Raw genomic sequence first — 18897 nt, 5'->3', positions numbered from 1 at the left:
TTCATTGGAGTTGTGAATACTATGCTCAGAGTTTGGAATATATATGACAGTAGTTAGCTTAAGTTACTTTCAATCTCTTTGATTTAAAATTATAGAGACTGCAATTGAAAATGCAATCTTTTGTGGGGGGGCCACAACCCATAACATATGGGATATTAGTTCCCCAACCAAGGATCAAACCTGTGCCCCTACATTGGAAACGCAGAGTTTTAACCACTGGACCTCTAGGGAAGTCGCAAAATGCAGTCTTTTTAAGACTATATAATTATATATAGTCAAATACTTACTGTTCACTCATTAAACCTGGGAAGTACCAGGGGTACAAAGATGAACAAGATGTAAACCCTGTTCTGGATAGAAGGCAGGATGGGTGGTGATGTGTAAACTAGTAGTTTGTTGAAATAAAGACAGAGAGCTATGGACAGACTGCTGAGGATTAGAGAATAGTGCGTGGGAAAGGGCCCACACTCAGGAAGGTGTCCTAGAAGTGACTTGTGAACCAACCTTGAAGGGCAGTAGGAGCCCTTCAGGAAGACAGCAGGGGAGGAGCATGGCTAATGCAGGGAGGGGAAGCATGCAGTCGGGGGGACAGCACTGGGCGTCTCGACTCGCTGGTGATGGGTGACGTTAGAACATGGGCTTTGGGGAAGGAGTGGTGGAGATGGGCATGTGGACAAAGGCTGGATCCCAGAGGCCTGCTGCCTTGGAGTCTGGACTAGACTTGGACGTCACAGAATGAAGTCGTGAGTTTTAGGCAGGGAAGTATGATGGATTGGACTTAGCAAGCAGCCGGATTTCAGTGTAAAGATGGACTGCCATGGGGAGGGACTGGAGCCAGGGAGACAAGCAGGAAGGCTGCCATTCAGAGATGGGAACTCAGGCAGCAGAGCCAGGCAGCCACAGAGGGCGGCATGGCTGAGAGGCCTGGAGGGATTACTCAGGAGTGCCGGTCATTGAGTGTTGATCACCAGTAGGGAAGTAAGGATGAATCAGACATCTCTTCCCAGTATTGTAATGGTCTGATAGGAGGCAAAGGACATGTTGATTGTAATAGAAGGCGTAAAGTCGTGAAAGAGGAATACCCAGAAACGTATGAAAATGGAGGCATCTGTCTTTCTGAGGTGTTTTGCTTTTTCAAGAGGGGATAAATATGTGGCTAATTCATAGCTAAAAGTACCTGTGCAGCCCCCGTGACAACTGTAGTTGTCATTAATACAAAGTGAGAGTCGGTTGGTAAGTTCCAGAAGTCAGGTACCAGAAGTGAGCAAACACAGTTTCTAATTTACAACGTGGTGTGTATATTTGGTTCCTTTTTCACTTTTTTACCCAGATTATTTCATATTCTTAAGCATTCTCATGTCTAGGCTATGATATGCATATTATTATATTATGTATTTAAAACAAATCATGTTGTATTATATATATAGTGTCACGCACTGTATCATTACCATGAGCAACCTGAGACAAGGCAGATTAGTCCAGAGTGGATGTGATTGTGTCTGGAAGGAAAAACTTCACCTCCCACCTGTCCCTTCCATGAAGCATTAGCAGAACCTGTTGTCCCGCTTGAACGGCGTGTCTCCTTTACACACCTGTCAGCCAGCTCTTTGTCTCAGGGTTACAATAAAATTAGTTCCCTTATCAAGGATATTGTTAAATATCTCCATCTCTTTTATCGTGCTTATAATTCTGACTCCTCAGTGTCTGTTGGCCGGTGGCGTGTCAGGTGCTGACTCGCCAGACATTGTCATGAACCCACTTCTTCAGTTACCTCTGATACAGGAAGACCAGAGAAGTCTCCTTGGTGTCCCTCTGTACTCAGGGAGACGTGAAGCTTGGAGGGTGCCTGTGCGGGTTGCCCTTTGGTTTACCTCCAAAGTTGTAAAGTGATATTCTTGCCATCCTGGAATTTAGGTGTGTAGCTTATCTTCTTTTCTTAAAAAAAAAAAAAATTATTTATTTATTTTTGGCTGCACTGGGTCTTAGTTGAGACTGCAGGTTTAATTGAGCTGTGGCATATGGGATTTTAGTTCCCTGACCAGGGTTGAACCCACTTTAGAAGGGTAGAACCACCCATCAGAAGGCATGGTCTTAATACCTTGACCCCTCCCTCCCCAGGGAAGTCCCTAGCATGTCTTCTTGTCTTAGTATTCTTAGATTCACATATGTGATTTTCTTGTCATGTAACTTGCTATTACAAAAATGTGATTCCTGAGAAAGTGTTGGCTTTCAAAACGGGAGTTGATGTGCATTTCAGAATGGCTAACAGAGTTGGGGTAGATGAAAAAGTATGTTATATGTCCTTAAAAAGAGTTGATTTATGATATACTGCTTTTAAAATATCCTTCACATGTAGTATCATTGCCTCATTTGGTGGGGTCTAAAACCAGTACCTGCACTTCACAATAAATGTGTCAGTTCACTAGCGTTAATTCATACTGGGGGTAAGACGCCCAGCAGTGACCCAGCCCATTTCTTTGCCATTTACCTGAGTGAATTGCCTGTGTAGATAACGAACCTGCCGAAGAAGTTATCCAGTCCAGCATTCTTCTGCATTCCAACATCGCCAGCCTTGTCAAAGATCGGGTGATTCTGAAAGTGGAGTGCAGAGACTCGGAACTGGTGGATGGACTCATGTTCCAGCATATCACCCTCCTCATGTGCTTGGCATACAGGAACCAGCTGCTCAACGTTTTTGTCCGTCCTTCCTTAGTCGCTGTGGCATTGCAGATGACACCCGGGTTCAGGAAAGGTAACTTTTGGTACTGTGGTCTTGAAATCTGGAAGAGACCTGGCCATTCAGTCCCAAGGAGGGAGCAACGTTTGAAGCTTTAAATGCCATGCCACGTGTGTGCAGCCCACACACCAGTAAGGGAAGAGCCTGTTCTCAGAATTAGTCAGGTGTTTCCTCCTAAATACGTGGCTAGCTGTCTAGAACTTGGGAATTGCAAAGGACCTAAAAAAACCATCAAATCTAAACAACTCCTTTTATAAATAAGGAACAGTAGGCCTAGAAATTTCTGATTACTTAAGGGTATGGGACGAGAGCACAGTTCTCCATTTCCTGGTCTGATGCGCTTTCTCTGATGTCACTTCCTTCAGCTGACAGAAGCAGATGGCCTGGGTGAACAGTCCCAGCGGTGCGTGAGTGCTCATATACAGGAGCGTGCTGGTCGCACCGAGGAGTATAATAACAAGTGAAACAGTTTTTTTTCACAGAAACCTGTAGTCAGGGCCAGGGGTTTTCTATACAAGGCTGCACTGTAGAATTTTTAGAGGCTGAGTTCCTTCCCCGAAGGCTTCTGATTCAGTTGGTTGTTTTTGTGTTTGTCATTCAAAGTTCTGTAGATCATTTTAAGGAAAAGCCAGAGTGGAGGTACACTGGGCTCAGCCGCAGACCTTTAGCCTTGGAAGGAAATGTCATTTTGTGAATGAGGAAACTGGGACCCAGAGGGTTCAGACAACTTAGCTCAGGACAAAGGAAACTCAAACCCTGATCCTAGTTCTCCCTGAAGCTTCTCATGTTGGGATTCATCCACAACTGAGGGGCACATACGTAGTCTTCCAGAGTATTTCAGTGTGAACACCCTGAAATTGGAGGCAACCGTTTGTGTCCGTATGGAGGTATATTTTTCTGATGAGAAAAGTCATGCCAGAAAGATGAAGGTCTGTAGCTGATGGGCCAGGAAGACCCACACATCTGAGGGGTAAGACGGTAGTTTCTGGTGCTGTGTGCCAGTGTGTTCTAGTGCCAAAGACAGGGTAGAGACATCAGCAGATGTTCATGTGGAAGGGAAGGGAGGAAGCCATTCCTCTCCTCCTCTGCTAGGAAACCACGCACATGTGAAGTGAAGTGCCCTGGCGTCTAAGGCCACTTGCTCATTTCCACACTGACCGATTAGAAGCCTGATTGTAATTCAGCTTCAACCATTGAAATAATGCTAGACTGTAGTTTACTTGTGGGTAAAATTTAGATTGTTTATAGCTTCCTTCCCTGGGAGCTCTGCTGGTAAAGAATCCGCCTGCAATGCAGGAGACCTGGGTTCAATCCCTGGGTAGGAAGATCCCCTAGAGGGAGGGCATGGTAACCCTCTCCAGTATTCTTGCCTGGAGAATCCCCATGGACAGAGGAGCCCAGCAGGCTACAGTCCATGGGGTCGCAAAGAGTTAGACACAACTGAGCGACTAAGCACACAGCATAGCTTCCTTGCCCCTGATATATGAATAATATGCCTTTAAAATACTACATTTTGAGCTTCAAGAGGGACAGGACATGTTTATACCTATGGCTGCTTCATGGCAGAAACCAAAGCTATTGTAAAGCAATTATTCTTCAATTAAAAATAATAAATTTAAAAAAATAAAATACTACATTTTGGAGTATCATGGACTTCTTGGTACTCCCTGAATGTTTAAAAAGCTGAGTTGTAATTTTATGTAATTAATTTATTTCCAGAGGATGTCTACAGTTGCTTTCGCTTCCTATGCAGTGTTTTTTCAGATGAGTTCATCTTTCTTCCAGGAAATGCACTAAAGGTAAATCCTTAACTGCAGAAAAGCTGTGTGTTTGTGGTGTGAGTTCTGAAAATATTAGGCTTGGATTCACAGGTGTGTCTTCCCTTCCTTCAAGGCTACGTGCAGCAGAACAAAAGAGAAACATGGACACTCACAGTTCAACAAACTCTCTTTTAATTCTTCACATTTAATCAATAATTTTGGGATTATTTGGTGAAAGGAACCAAATCGTTGAACCGTTCGTGCAGCCACTGTAAAAATAACTAATAACCAACTATTCTGTTAGAAAATTTACTAATCAGGACACGTTTTCCAGCACAGCTTACTTGAATGAGTAGGGTCTTTGGCTTAGAGATTGGAGAACAGTGGTCTTGCCCGGTGGTGTGGACAGCTGGTGAAGGATCGGGCCCCCAGAGCTGGACTGCTGGCTGGCTGGGGTGGGAGCAGCACTGAGGGTGGGTCTGAGGGACACAGGTTTCATTCAGTAGGAAATGAGGGCAGCCATTTTGAGCATAACATGATTCTCAGTGTTTTTCGGACTTGCCGCATGCACTTTTGTTTAAATGTGAGGAGAGTATGGCTATGTACAAAGTGAAACTTCTTTCTGTCACCCAGGTAGTGACTCCTGAGGCTTATCAGGCTTTCAGTGTTTACTGCATTTGAGGATCAACATTCCGAGTGTCGAAACAGTGCTGCTCTGGCTCCTAACAACCACAGCCGTGGGTCTGGGAAGGGTTGCAGAATTAGCTAGTGTTTTTCTTGTTTCGAGCGTGCGCGGCTGCATACACTGAGCCCAGCAGTGGATCATTGACCTAAATTATAAATTTGTGGATGAATTCTGTCTTTTCCTCTCCCCTTCCAGGACTTTGAAGAAGGCTGTTACTTGCTCTGTAAGAGTGAGGCCATACAAGTGATGACAAGGGACATCCTAGTTACAGAAAAAGGAAATACTGTGTTAGAGTTTTTAATAGGGCTCTTTAAACCTTTTGTGGAATCTTATCAGGTGTGTAAATCTTTTGCAAGTTCTCCTTCATCCTCCCGTAACAAATATAACTGAGACTTTCCTATCCTGTACTTATTTCTGGTCTGAAGACTAAGTGTCTTCCCCAAGTGAATGGTAGAACTTCTTTTTGGAAGGGGAGGGGTCTTTATTCTGCTCTAGAGGAGCAGAATAAAATTAAGAGGGTCAGTGTAAAATTTTCATTGTTCTATTGTAGTTGGCGGCCCTTTTTCACTTTCTGTTCCTCTTATCCCCCCTCTTAAAAATCAGATAATTTGCAAATACCTCTTGAATGAAGAAGAAGACTACTTCACTGAGAAACAGTACTTCATAAGAGTTAGAAAATTCACAAGTCAGCTTCTTGATCAAGGTGAGTCACAAGCCTGTAGGCGGTGATTTCTGTCAGCTGAGAACAGACAGTAGGTCGCTTACCCCCCATGCCTCTGTTCCAAGTGCCTCACAGTGTTACAATGTGTTATCCCCCATCCCTCTGTTCTAGGTGCCTCACAGTGTAACGATGTGTTATCCTCCATCCCTCTGTTGTAGGGGCCTCACAGTGTAACGATGTGTTATCCTCCATCCCTCTGTTCTAGGGGCCTCACAGTGTTATGATGTGTTATCCTCCGTCCCTCTGTTCTAGGGGCCTCACAGTGTAACGATGTGTTGTCTTCCGTCCCTCGGTTCTAGGGGCCTCACAGTGTTATGATGTGTTATCCTCCATCCCTCTGTTCTGGGGGCCTCACAGTGTAACGATGTGTTATCCTCCATCCCTCTGTTCTAGGGGCCTCACAGTGTTATGATGTGTTATCCTCCGACGTACAGAAGAATGCCTTAGCAGCCTTTGTGAGGCTTGGTGTGTTGGAGAAGAAGAAGGTGTAAGTAATGGAGCACGATGCCCAGGGTGGGCTCAGGGTGCAGCGACCACTCAGAACAGTTGAGCACCAAGTCCTTAGAACTGTGGAAACGCATGTGATCTAGGAAACATCACATCATGCTTCACTTTTGCATGTCCTGAGTAGGAAGTCACTCTGCATTACCATGCAGATTTTATGTGGCTATGAATAAAAATTATATTGAGGCAAAGAAAAAATTTGCTTTAGGCCAGCATTTTGGCTTTGACCTAATGATTGAAATTTATAGGTTAATTCTGGAGTAGAAAATGGCAACCCACTCCATTATTACCTGAAATATTCCCTGGTCAGAGGAGCCTGGTGGGCGCAGTCCATGGGGTGCAAAGAATTGGACACAACTGAGTGATTGAGTACATGTGCACACATATCAGTTAATTATAAGAAAATCTGGGTGTCGGGCATGTCACACGCGCGTGTGTGTGTGTGTGTGTATTCTTACATATATATTAATGTACACACAACTTTCAACTATTTAAAACTAGCCTTGAGGATGACCATTTAAACATATTCTTACTATATGAAAAATGATGTTGTCTTTTCATTCTAATTTATGCAGTAAGAAAGCTTATCACTTTTTCTCCTAGAAATAATGATTATATATTTAGCGTGAATGAACCTGCCACAACAAAGTTAGAAGAAATGCTTGGTAAGTACCATTTAATAAAATGTGATGGGTTTTCACATTGCATTTAGCAACATATAGTAAAACAAGAAAGTACGGCACTAAATAATTTATCAAAATGAACAGCAGTCGAGCTTTAATACACACAGAGAACTATTTTTGTTTTGTTTTTGTTTTTTTTGTTGTTGTTGTTTTTGTTTTTTTATATTCATAGATAAGCTTTATTCCAATGTCTACATAAAAATGAGTTGATGTTAATTAGGAAAAAGTTTTTCCAAAGGGGTTAAAATTTATCAACAACAGAATTTGGTCCTTCTCTTTAGGCAAAGAACTATTTCTATCATCTAGAGTTTTCTCAAGGAACTAAGGAGAAAACTAACAGAAAACACACCAGGCATAAAATAGGCAGTCTTATACAGCATAAAAAGGATCAGCTTCTAACATAACTAATCAGGGTGCATGATCTAGTCCTGGTGACATCAAGAAAATTCCTCTCCTTCTAGTCCTTGGATTCATTAGCTCCCATTTCATTGCCATGGACCTTAGTTTCTTGAACAGGGCCTGAACCAGGCCCTTAACAATGAAAGCACAGAGTCCTAACCACTGGACTCCCTGGTTAGGACTATAAATAGCCTTCTGTTTATAGTATGTCTGAAATTTCAGAATACATAACCTTGAAACCTTGAAATTTTGTGCTGATGGTATTCAGTTCCTAAGTCGTGTCTGACTCTGCAACCCATGGATGGCAGCACGCCAGGCGTCCCTTTCTTTCACCATCTCCCAGAGCTTGCTCAAACTCATGTCCATTGAGTCAGTGATGCCTTCCAACCATCTCGTCCTCTGTTGCCCCCTTCTCCTCTTGCCCTCAATCTTTCCTAGTATCAGGGTCTTTTCCAGTGAGTCGACTCTTCACATCAGGTGGCCTGAGTATCGGAGCTTTAGCGTCAGCATCAGTCCTTCCAATGAATATTCAGAGTTGATTTCCTTTAGGATTGACTGGTTTGACCCCCTTACTATCCAAGGGACTCTCAAGAGTCTTCTCCAACACCACAGTTCAAAAAGCATCAGTTCTGCAGCACTCGGCTTTCTTATGGTCCAACTCTCACATCCATGACTTCTGGAAAAACTGTAGCTTTTGACTATGCGGATCTTTGTTAGCAAAGTGACATCTCTGCTTTTTAATATGCTGTCTAGGTTTTTCATAGGTTTTCTTCCAAGAAGCAAGTATCTTTTAAAAAATGTCATAGCTGCAGTCACTGTCCACAGAGGCCATTAAAATTAAGTCTGTCATTGTTTCCATTCTTTGCCTATCTGTTTGCCATGAAATGATGGGACCAGATGCCATGATCTTAGCTTTCTGAATGTTGAGTTTTAAGCCAGCTTTTTCACTCTCCTCTTTCATCTTCATCAAGAGGCTCTTTAGTTCCTCTTCGCTTTCTGCCATTAGGGTGGTATCGTCTGCATATCTGAGGTTGTTGATATTTCTCCCAGCAATCTTGATTCCAGTTGTGCTTCATCCAGCCCAGCATATTGCATGACCTACTCTGTATATAAGTTAAATAAACAGGGTGACAATATACAGCCTTGACATCCTCCTTTCCCAGTTTTGAGCCTGTCTGTTTATTCCATATCTGGTTCTGTTTCTTCTTGACCTGCACACGGGTTTCTCAGGAGGCAGGTAAGTTGGTCCGGTATTCCCATCTCTTTAAGAATTTTCCACAGTTGGTTATGATCCACACAGTCAAAGGCTTTAGCATAGTCAGTGAAGCAAAAGTAGATGGTTTTTGGAATTCTCTTGCTTTTTCTGTGAGACAATGGGTGTTGGCAATTTGATCTCTGGTTCCTCTGCCTTTTCTAAATCCAGTTTGTACATCTGGAAGTTCTCAGTTCACATACTGTTGAAGCCTAGTTTGAAGGATTTTGAGCATTACCTTGCGAAATGAACGCAATTGTGCGGTAGTTTGAACATTCTTTGGCATTGCCTTCCTTTGGGATTGGAATGAAAACTGACCTTTTCCAGTCCTGTGGCCACTGATGAGTTTTCCAAATTTGCTGGCATATTGAATGCAGCACTTTAATAGCATCATCTTTTAGATTTGAAATACCTCAGCTGAAATTCTGTCACCTCTACTAGCTTTGTTCATAGTAATGCTGCTTAAAGCCTACTTGACTTCACACTCTAGGATGTCTGACTCTAGGTGAGTGACCACAACATCATGGTTATCTGGGTGGTTAAGACCTTTTTTGTACAGTTCTTTGGTGTGTTTTTGCCACCTCTTATTATCTTCTGCTTCTGTTAGGTCCATACCACTTCTGTCCTTTGTTGTGCCCATCTTTTGCATGATACATTCCCTTGGTGTCTCTAATTTTCTTGAAGAGATCTCTAGCCTTTCCCATTCCTTTGTTTTCTTCTATTTCTTTGCATTGTTCATTTAAGATGTTTTTCTTTATCTCCCTGCTATTCTTTGGAATTTGGTGAGAGAGGCATAAAGCTAAAACAGACACCAAAACCCTCATTCTGAGGATGATGGAGTTGATTTCTTAATCTCAGAAGGCAACTATGTGAGTGTGAACATACTAGAACATGCTAGCCTTGAAGTTCAGGAAACGTGGCTGGGGGCACAGTGGCCATGCCCATCGCCTCTTTGAGACACTGCTGCTTCTCCTATTAAGGGTGCTGCTGTCTCCACTGATCCCTTTTCAGTCTGTAAAACTGCACAAGTGTCATGTGTTTTTCTTTTGCCAGTGTCCAAGCAGTTGTACGAGGAAGAGCAAACTCAGTGCCATTTCATGAGCCATCTCTCTGTTTTTACCTCAGGTTGTAAAACACCAGTAGGAAAACCAGCAACTGCGAAGCTTTAATGATTGCCAAATGGTTACGGAAAAATTGGTCGTGTTGTTTCTGTCATTTACGGACTCTTATTACAACAAAGAGAGAAGTAAAGGAAGAGACCCATCTTCTCATCCTTTATAAGGCTTCGAGAACAGTGGACTCAGTACAGAGGGAAAGCCATCAATTTAAGCAGTCAGTGAAATCTCCTCCACAATGGTTAAAAAGACATTTGTGTCCAACCCTGTGTGTGTTTTAAAATAAAACAGGCTTTTGGAAACATGTTTGGAAATACAAAGCCTAGCTTCTATTTCACTAACACTTTCAGTTTATTACATGTATTTAACTGTTATGTTGACTTCTGAATTAAAAATGCAGCATCAACTCTATAAAGGCTCTGGCTATCAAAACTACTAGAAAGGGCATGTCTTACGCTTCTCATGACTTTAATTCAGGTTACCTCAAACAACTACACATTTGACAAAGATATATAATAAAGTAGCTAGCTTCTGTTAAACTTTGCCACCCAGGGGCCTTAATCAGTAAAACTGAATTAGAGAAAGTACATGTGACAAAGAGAAGTTATGAGATGTATCATAAATAGGCTTAGCAATTCAAAGGAAGAAAAGTTTGAAATAAGATGGGCAAAAAGCAAAAACCTTGACCGCTCGCCACTTCTGGAAGGGCATTTAAGCTGAGAACTTAGATGAGATCAGCCAGTCCTCGAAATGTGGGGCTGAAGTGACAGAGGAGGGGGCAAGGGGTGAGCGTGCAGAGAGAACTGTGATCAGAATGTCCTGGGATTGGTTCTGAAGGACCTGGAAGACCAGTGTAACTGAAAGAAGAGCCGTGGAAAATGAAATTAAAAAGAAAGGCAGGTATATTCATCTGCTTGGGCTGCCATAATGAAATACCACAGAGTGGGCAGCTTAAACAGCAGAAATTTGGTCTTTTACAGTTCTGGAGGCTCAAAGTCCAAGACCAAGGTGCCAGCAAGGTAGGTTTCATTCTGAAGCCTCTTTCCTGGGCTTGTAGGAGGCCACCATCTTGCAGTGTGCTCACCTCACCTCTCTATGCGTCTGAAGACAGAACAGTCTCTCTGGTATCTCTTCTTAGAAGGGCGTTACCCCATCAGACTAGGGCCCCACCCCATTTGCCCAATCTAGCCCTAATTACTGCCAACGGCTCCAGATATGTCACATTGGGAATTAGGGCTTCAATATCTGAATTTTGAACTATGGTGCTGGAGAAGACTGTTGAGAGTCCGTTGGACAGCAGGGAAATCAAACCAGTCAATCCTAAAGGAAATCAATCCTGAACATTCATTGGAGGGACTGATGCTGAATCTCCAATATTTTGGCCACCTGATGTGAAGAGCTGACTCATTGGAAAAGACCCTGATACTAGGAAAGATTGAGGGCAAGAGGAGAAGGGGGCAACAGAGGACGAGATGGTTGGAAGGCATCACCGACTCAGTGGACATGAGTTTAAGCAAGCTCTGGAGATGGAGAAGGGCAGAGAAGCCTGGCGTGCTGCAGTCCGTGGGGTCGCAAAGAGTCGGACACAGCTGAGCGACTGGACAACAACAACAATCTGAATTTGGGGACCACCATTCAGTTCATAGCAGCAAGGTTCAATTTCTGCAGTGCCTTAGAGACTTCTTGTAAAACGTTTGAATAGGAATATAAGTCCCATGGGAAATGCTGAAACAACGTGGTTTCAGCATTTGGTTGTAGGACTGTCTGTATCCAAATGGCTGGAATGTGCGTTTGTTCCCCAGAGGCCCAGCTGTTTGTGCTGCACATCCGGATTGGAGAGCCCTCCTCTAGTCCGTGCGTTGGGGGCAGAGGGGCCCTCTGTGTGGCTCTGCTTGTTGGGAAGCCAGAGAAGACTGCCTGAGAGCGGAGGAGTCCGTTGAACAGTGCTTGGCTTGTATGGATCGTACGGCTCGCCAGCTAAACAGCCCTGAGCTGCTGCCCTCCAGGCAGTCCAGAGCAGTGGGGAGGCCGGGCCCTGGCCAGTCCTCGCTGAGTGGGTGTGCCTTAGAAACACTCCCCATGCACCCAGTCTGGTTACTTGTTTTATCGTGCTAGGTATGTGTTGAAGACTGAGTAAGACAACTTTTATTTACTTTTTGATGTGTTTGTAATGCATTTCCAGTTTGGGGACAAAGCTACTTGGGTGCAAATGGCTGTAGAGTTGTCTCCTGGCCAGTTCTGGCATCAGAGCCAGGCAAGGAAGCCCATAGTGGAGAGTCAGGAAAAGGCGGTACAACCCAGACAGTTGAGGTCTTGCCGTAGGGGCAGCTGTGGGAGGTGAGGGGGTGGGTGGGGCTTTTTCCCTCTCAGTCTCCTCAGACCCTCCCAAGTCACCCAAGTCAATCTAAAGTCTTAGTCAAAGAACAGCATGCTTCCTATGCTGATGGGGCTTCAAAGTGGGTATCTTGTACCCTGCCCCACATGAGCTCCTGCACACACCTGTGGTTACAAGCCACACTGCTGTCCCTAAACTGCCCCTGCCCCCCATCCCATCTATAAATTGTGGACCTGCCCTTGCTTTGAAGTAAGTAAAAGAAAGACCCATAGCATCTGGTTTTCCAGGACAGTCTCCCATCCTAACACCACACAACGTAGCAGCCAAGAATGCAAAGTCTGAGGCCCAACTGGCTGTGAAGTCCAGCAAGCATACATGAGCCCTGGTGTGATTTGCTTAACATCTTAAAGCCTCAACTTCCTTATCCATAAAATGGGGATGATGAGAGTACCACTTGAGTTGTAAGAAATACTGTCAGCAAAATGTTAGATCCAGTCTTTGGCAGTAAGTATAACCTGTTGTTACTGTGACTAATGACTGCAACACACCCTACTTGGCCTCCAGAGTGGTCAGTACGGCCACAGGCACTTGCATCCCTGACTGACAACCTCAGGAGCCAACCTCAGTCAGCTCTTTAACCCAAGAGCGTTACATGTGCCTCACTGGGCTGTCTCTCACAGACACCTGCTGTCCTCCAAGGCCAGCTGGGCCATGGTGGAAATCACAGCTTTGCAGATATCCCTTCTTCCTCTCACCGATAGGATCGAATCCTTCAGTGTGGGCTAGAAAACAGATTTTGATGTGTTATTTGACTCTGTTCGTATCTTTACTTTTTTGTTTTTCCAGATTAAAGTTATCAACTCTGACAGAAGTATGACTTCCCCTTCAGTAGGTTCAAACACATTTTTTTCTAGAGCCCACCCTGGGCTGGTTGCTTTCTAGGCCTGCATATTGCTGTCAACCAGGGGCTTCCCATCACTGGGAAACTGTTACCTTGACATTTCCCTTCACTTTTCTGCACTGGATTCCCCTCTCTCTTGGATCCCATGTCTTTCTTTTTATCTTTTTATTAATTTTAGTGAAGCACATGTTCCAGGGGTATAAGGAATTAGTATTTTAGATTTCACCTGCTTAAAAGTATCTTTCCACAGTCACAGTTGTTTGATGGCTTAGCTGGGTATAGAGTTCTAGGGTAGAGATAATTTTCCTTCAGTATTTTGAAAAGCATTTCTCCTTTATCTTCTGTTTTCCAAAGTTGATTAGAACATTCTGATCCCTGAATGTAAAGTACTTGCTTTCTCAGAAAATCTTCAGGATCTCCCTTCTGAAATTTCAGGTGATGGGCTTTGTTCTCAGTGACTTTCTGTTTGTGGCTCAAGCAAATTTATGATCTTACTGTTCAGGTCAGAAATCTGAGAGGGAACCTCAGTGGGCTGCCTTCTGAGGCTGTCATGGGTGTACGTTTCCTCACTTTTTCCAGCTTCCAAAGACCACCATAGCTCCTGGCTCCCCTCAAAGCCACGGTGTCCAGCTAAGTCCTCACAGTGCCTCTTCCTGCTTCTCTCTTCTGTCTCTCTCTCTTCCACTTTTTAAAAACATGGTGGTATAATTGAAATAGCATTATATTAGTTTCAGGTGTAAATGTCATAATTCAGCATTTGTATACATTGCAAAATGATCCCCACAATAAGTCCAGTTATTACTCGTCACCAAATATAGTTACAGAATTCTTTTTTCCTGTCATGGGAACTTTTAAGACCTATTCTCAACAACTGTCAAGTATGCAATACAGTATTTTTAATTAGAGTCACCATCCTGTACATCACATCCCCAGGACTTAACTCATTTTGTAACTGGAAGCTTGTTCCTTTTGACCCACCCCACCCCCGGATCCATTTCATCCATGTCCAAACCTGCTGCCTCAGGCAACCACCTATCTGTTCTCTATATCCATGAACTCAGTTTTTTCTTTTTTTTCCCTTTAGATTCAACATGTAAGTGAGATTGTATGGTATTTATCTTTTCCCGTGTGACTGACTTACTTCACTTAGCATAATGCCCTCGGGGTCCATCCAGACTGTCATAAATGGCAAGATTTCCTTCCTTTTTTATGACTGAGTAGTATTCTACTGTATATAAATACCACAACTTCTCTATCCATTCATTTATTGATGGACATTAAGGTTGCTTTTATGTCTCAGCTATTAAGACTAGGGCTCCCCAGGTGGCGCTAGTGGTAAAGAACTTGCTGCCAATGCAGGAGGCATAAGAGACCCTGGTTTGATCCCTGGGTCAGGAAGATCCCCTGGAGGAGGGTATGATAACCCACTCCAGTATCCTTACCTGCAGGACCCCATGGACAGAGGAGCCTGGTGGGCTACAGTCCATGGGGTGGCAAAGAGTCAAACACAAACTGAAGCAACTTAGCACACAACAGGCAAAGTCTTAGCTGCTTTTGTGTAGACTCTTGAGGCTTGAAACCTTTGATTTATTTGGTAACTGAGCCATTAAATACTCAGAACAAAAAGGAAACAATTCCACAAATAACTAATACATAAAAAATTAACTTTCCTTAGAAAGTGTGATTCTTCCCCAGCTGTGTTAAATGGAAATGAAAAAATAAGATTTTCCATCTGTGTCAGTTTGACAAAGTAGAGACAAAGCAACTCGTTCAGCTTTCTTTTCCCATGGGAAACTCATAGGTAGAAAGATTTATCAGTTTCTTCAGGCAAGCCTGTGGGTTAAAGCAGAACACATCTGTATGGTCATAACTAGCTGTATTTATGTGTTAGTGGTTGACAAGTGTTGTCTCAGAGTCACCCAGAGAGCTGGCTGAACATACAGGTTCCCGGGTAACCCCACTAGGGTCGGCCTGGAGTTCCGAGCACAGTGTCTAGGTCGGACGGCTCTAGGAAGGCGTGATCTTGGGGCCACTGGGCAGAAGTCAGTCAAGGTCACCCAAGCAGCCAGTTCTCAGGCTGTGATGAGCTGCCCCATGGATGGAGGGGCAGAGCCAGGACTCAGCCAGAGCTGGGATGCAGCAGCTCTGGCAGCAGGTACTCAGGGACAGCAATGATGCGGGTTTCCTATTAATAAAAATGATAGTCTGGAACAGGAGCACTACTAATTTACTTTCACTGGCCAAAGCAGTATGAACATCTACATCTTTCTTTTCTCCACTGCGCTGGGTCTTTGCTGCACTGGGCTTTCTCTACTTGCATTGTGCGGGTTTCTCGTTGTAGTGGCTTCTCTTCTTGTGGAGCACGGGCTCTAGTGCATGAGCTTAGTTGCTCATATGGAATCTTAGTTCCTGGACCAGGGATTGAACCCAAGTCCCCTGCATTCCAAATGGATTCTTAACCATTGGACCACCAGCCAAGTCCCTACATCTACATTTTCCCAATGGTTTTATTTTCCTTTCTTACCTGTTCATGATGTTTCTTTTGTAGGTTTGGACTAGACTTCTTCAGAAGTGCATTAAAGAGTGTGAAATTAGAAAAACCCAATCCCACTGCAGGTCAGGAGAGCTGGACCACATATGCTCTTCTGTAGGTTTCCAGCCACCTGGACCAGTGCTGACACGTGGGGACAGGACCAGGCCACAGCTTGCCTCCCGTAGGTGGGTCTTCTGGGCACCCATTCAGGCTGCTGCCACCTGCCCCTTAAAGATAAACAGTGATCACAACAGCTAACGTGCATTAAGCACTTGCTGTGTGCCGGGCACCATCTTAAATCCCTTACATGTGTTCACTCATTTACTCCTGCAGACAGCAGGCTGCATGTTACTCTACGTCCACCATATGGCTGCCCAGACAGACTGAGGTTAAATAACCCACCCAGATTCACACAGCAAGAAAGTTGGAACTAACTGTCAAGCAGTCATTTTACCGTGGAGCTGTCCCTGGGAGCCGGCTGTGCACAAAAGCAGAGATGACTGTGCGGGATCACAGGAGAGGCTCCACTTCCAAGGAGAAAGTAGGGGAAAGAGCGCCTTCCCAGGGGAAGAAAGACCAGCTGTTCCTGCAAGTCCTGGTCCTCACGAAGGGGGCAGCCAAGGAAGGCAGGCAGGCTGGAGCTGGGCTGAGGGCCCACAGAGACTCTGGCCTTTCTGCCCCAGGACTGGGGAGAGGGCTGGGAAGGCCAGCTGAGACAGCGGTGCTAGTGGGGCCACATTCCCATCACTGGCCCCTGCTTCGTGGTGTCCAGAAAGCTGGAGGGATAGCCCTCCTGTCCGCATAGGCATGGCCATGGCCCGGCCCTGGGGCCTGTTCCCAGCTGGCCAGGGCACCAACCCAGGCCCAAGCCTGCCGCTACCTTGTACCAGACCCTGAAGCCTCAGTTTCTCGTCTCTTCCATGAGGGGGCACTTGTTCACTCCCGGCGCTCTAGCTCACAGGACGCATCCAGTAAAGATCAGATCATTGCCCACTCTTACTGTCCTCACACACGGGCACTGCAGAGGCTGGGCCCTCTCGCCCCCAGCCGGTCCTGTGGGTAGTGGCCCTCGTGGCCAGCAGAGCGCTTCCCAGGGGTAGGTGTCAGTGACCCTGCTGGTGGGATGCTCATGGCATCTCCATTGGCTCAGGTTGTCCTTAGCTTGAGAGGAGGAAATTACGCTCTTTAAGTGTACAATTCATGAGTTGAAACTGAAGGTACCGCTCTGCTTGAAAACCTGAAGCTTCCCATTGTGCAAGCTGTCAGGCGTGGCAGCCTCTGAACTGAAGAGCTTAAGGTCATGGATGCAGGCAAGGCCTCAGTGGGCCGGTGTGTCCCCCGGGGTGCACCCAAGGCCAGACGGGGCCACCTCTGTGCCACGCGCCCTCAGCAGAGCCTTAATATTAGTCATTTGATCCTCAGGACAACTGTGAGGTTGTTACCCTTAGGTTAATCCTTTTATCCCCAGGAAACCAGAGCTGCATGGACGTTCTGTGACATGATGATTTAAATTGTTTCCATTTACTGTTTCCATTTCATGAATGCTTTTGGTGAAACAACCACCCCAACAGGACTATATAATGTTCAATCACAGGCCGGAGGCCAAAGGGATGGAGTTGCAGGAGCCCAGGCAATGGCCCAGAGCTGCTCAGGGCAGGACCTGGGGAAGCAAAAGTGCAGGTCCAAGGGTTGGGGGTGGGTCACTTAAGCTGCTCCGGGACTCAGCTGAGGACAGAATCTTCCTGGAGTGGAGATAGGCTCCCACAGTGAGGCCACTATGGCTTCCTGCTGGGGTATCAGCTTTGCTGTCATCACTGAGCCCCACGGCCTCCTTCCTCTCTCTCTGTCTCTTCTTTATTTAAAATCACCGTCCAAATATACATATGTGGATGAATGTTTCTTGATGTTTCCATTTTCTCCTTATGTTTTTTCTTTTCCTTTCTCACAGTTCAAACAATTAAGCTTCCTTTTCTTTGACTTAGGGGAAATTATTAATAGCAGTGGGATGGAAGGCGGAAAGAATTGCCAGCAAAATGTTTCCCTCTTAGACTTTTAGACTTGTTTTCAAGAAACTAGGGATAAAACTACCATATGACTCAGCACTTCCACTACTGGGCTTATATCCTGAGAAAATCATAATTCAAGATGACACATGTCCATTGGAGCACGATTTACAATAGCCAGGACATGGAAGTAACCTAAATGTCCATTGACAGATGAATGGATAAAGATGTGGTACATATACACAATGGAACATTATTCAGCCATAAGAAGGAACAAAATTGTGCCATTTGTTGTTGTTGATCACTTACCAAGTCGTGTCCAGCTGTTTGTGACCCCATGGACTGCAGCACATCAGGCTTCCCCGTCCTTCGCTATCTCCAGGGGCTTGCTCAAACTCACATCCATCGAGTCAGTGATGCTGTCCAACCATCTCATCCTCTGTCGTCCCCTTCTCCTCCTGCCCTCAGTCTTTCCCAGCATCAGGTCATTTGTAGTGAGGTGGATAAACCTAGAGTCTGTTTCACACAGAGTGAAGTCAAGTCATAAAGAGAAAAACAAATATCGTATATTAACACATGTATAAGAAATCTAGAAAAATGGGACTTCCCTATTTGTAGGGAAGGCATAGAAACCAGATGTAGAGAACGGACTGTGGACACAGCATGGAAGGAAAGGTTGGGATGAATTCAGAGAGCAGCACCAACATATATAAACTGCCATGCATAAAACAGATAGCTATTTGGAAGCTGTTGTATAACACAGGAAGTGAGGCTTGGTGCTCTATGCCAAGCTAGGGGAGTGGGGTGGGGGTGGGGTGGGAGGGAGTTTCGGGGGGGGATATATACATAAGTGTATTTATATATACTTAGAGCTGATTCACATTGTTGTACAGTGGAAACTAGCACAACACTGGAAAGCAATTATCCTCCAATTTAAAAACAAGTCCTATGATAAACTCTAATAGAAAAGAATATTTTAAAAATATTTTTAAAAGAACATATGTATATACATACATGAAAAAAGACTTTGAGAAAAGGTTGCTGCTTGCCAAAAACAATTCATTACTGTAAGACATTTTCTGCCATGTGTATTTTTCCATTTTCCCTTCCACATTATCTGTGTAGCCTTGTAAACACATCGTAATCCAAAACAGCTGAGATTTGTAAATAAAACACAAATCAACCTTTAAAAAAAATAAACCTGAGGCAGAAGATAGGATTTGCAGGGAGGAGCAAGGCTCCAAGAAAGGAGTGAGAAAGAAAGACACC

General features: G+C 44.6%; 1 protein-coding gene across 2 annotated transcripts in view; it reads left to right on the top strand.

Moving 5' to 3' along the window:
* GNPAT (glyceronephosphate O-acyltransferase) overlaps positions 1-10162 on the top strand; it is a 34654-nt gene extending 24492 nt beyond the window's left edge. Inside the window, exons 10-16 of one of the 2 annotated variants that reach the window (XM_061161502.1) lie at positions 2510-2752; positions 4457-4536; positions 5378-5518; positions 5786-5885; positions 6297-6390; positions 7011-7072; positions 9867-10162. In XM_061161502.1, coding sequence (XP_061017485.1) covers positions 2510-2752; positions 4457-4536; positions 5378-5518; positions 5786-5885; positions 6297-6390; positions 7011-7072; positions 9867-9910 — 764 coding nt within the window. In that variant the 3' untranslated portion in view covers positions 9911-10162. Of the gene's footprint in view, positions 1-2509; positions 2753-4456; positions 4537-5377; positions 5519-5785; positions 5886-6108; positions 6173-6296; positions 6391-7010; positions 7073-9866 lie in introns of those variants that run through there. The other variant, XM_061161503.1, reaches the window with a different exon arrangement.
* Positions 10163-18897: the final 8735 nt, after the last annotated feature.

The sequence above is a fragment of the Dama dama genome, chromosome 15, assembly GCF_033118175.1.
Source record: "Dama dama isolate Ldn47 chromosome 15, ASM3311817v1, whole genome shotgun sequence".
Lineage (NCBI taxonomy): Eukaryota > Metazoa > Chordata > Mammalia > Artiodactyla > Cervidae > Dama > Dama dama.
Note: the sequence above shows the minus strand (reverse complement) of the source record. Positions and strands in the feature narration are given on the sequence as shown.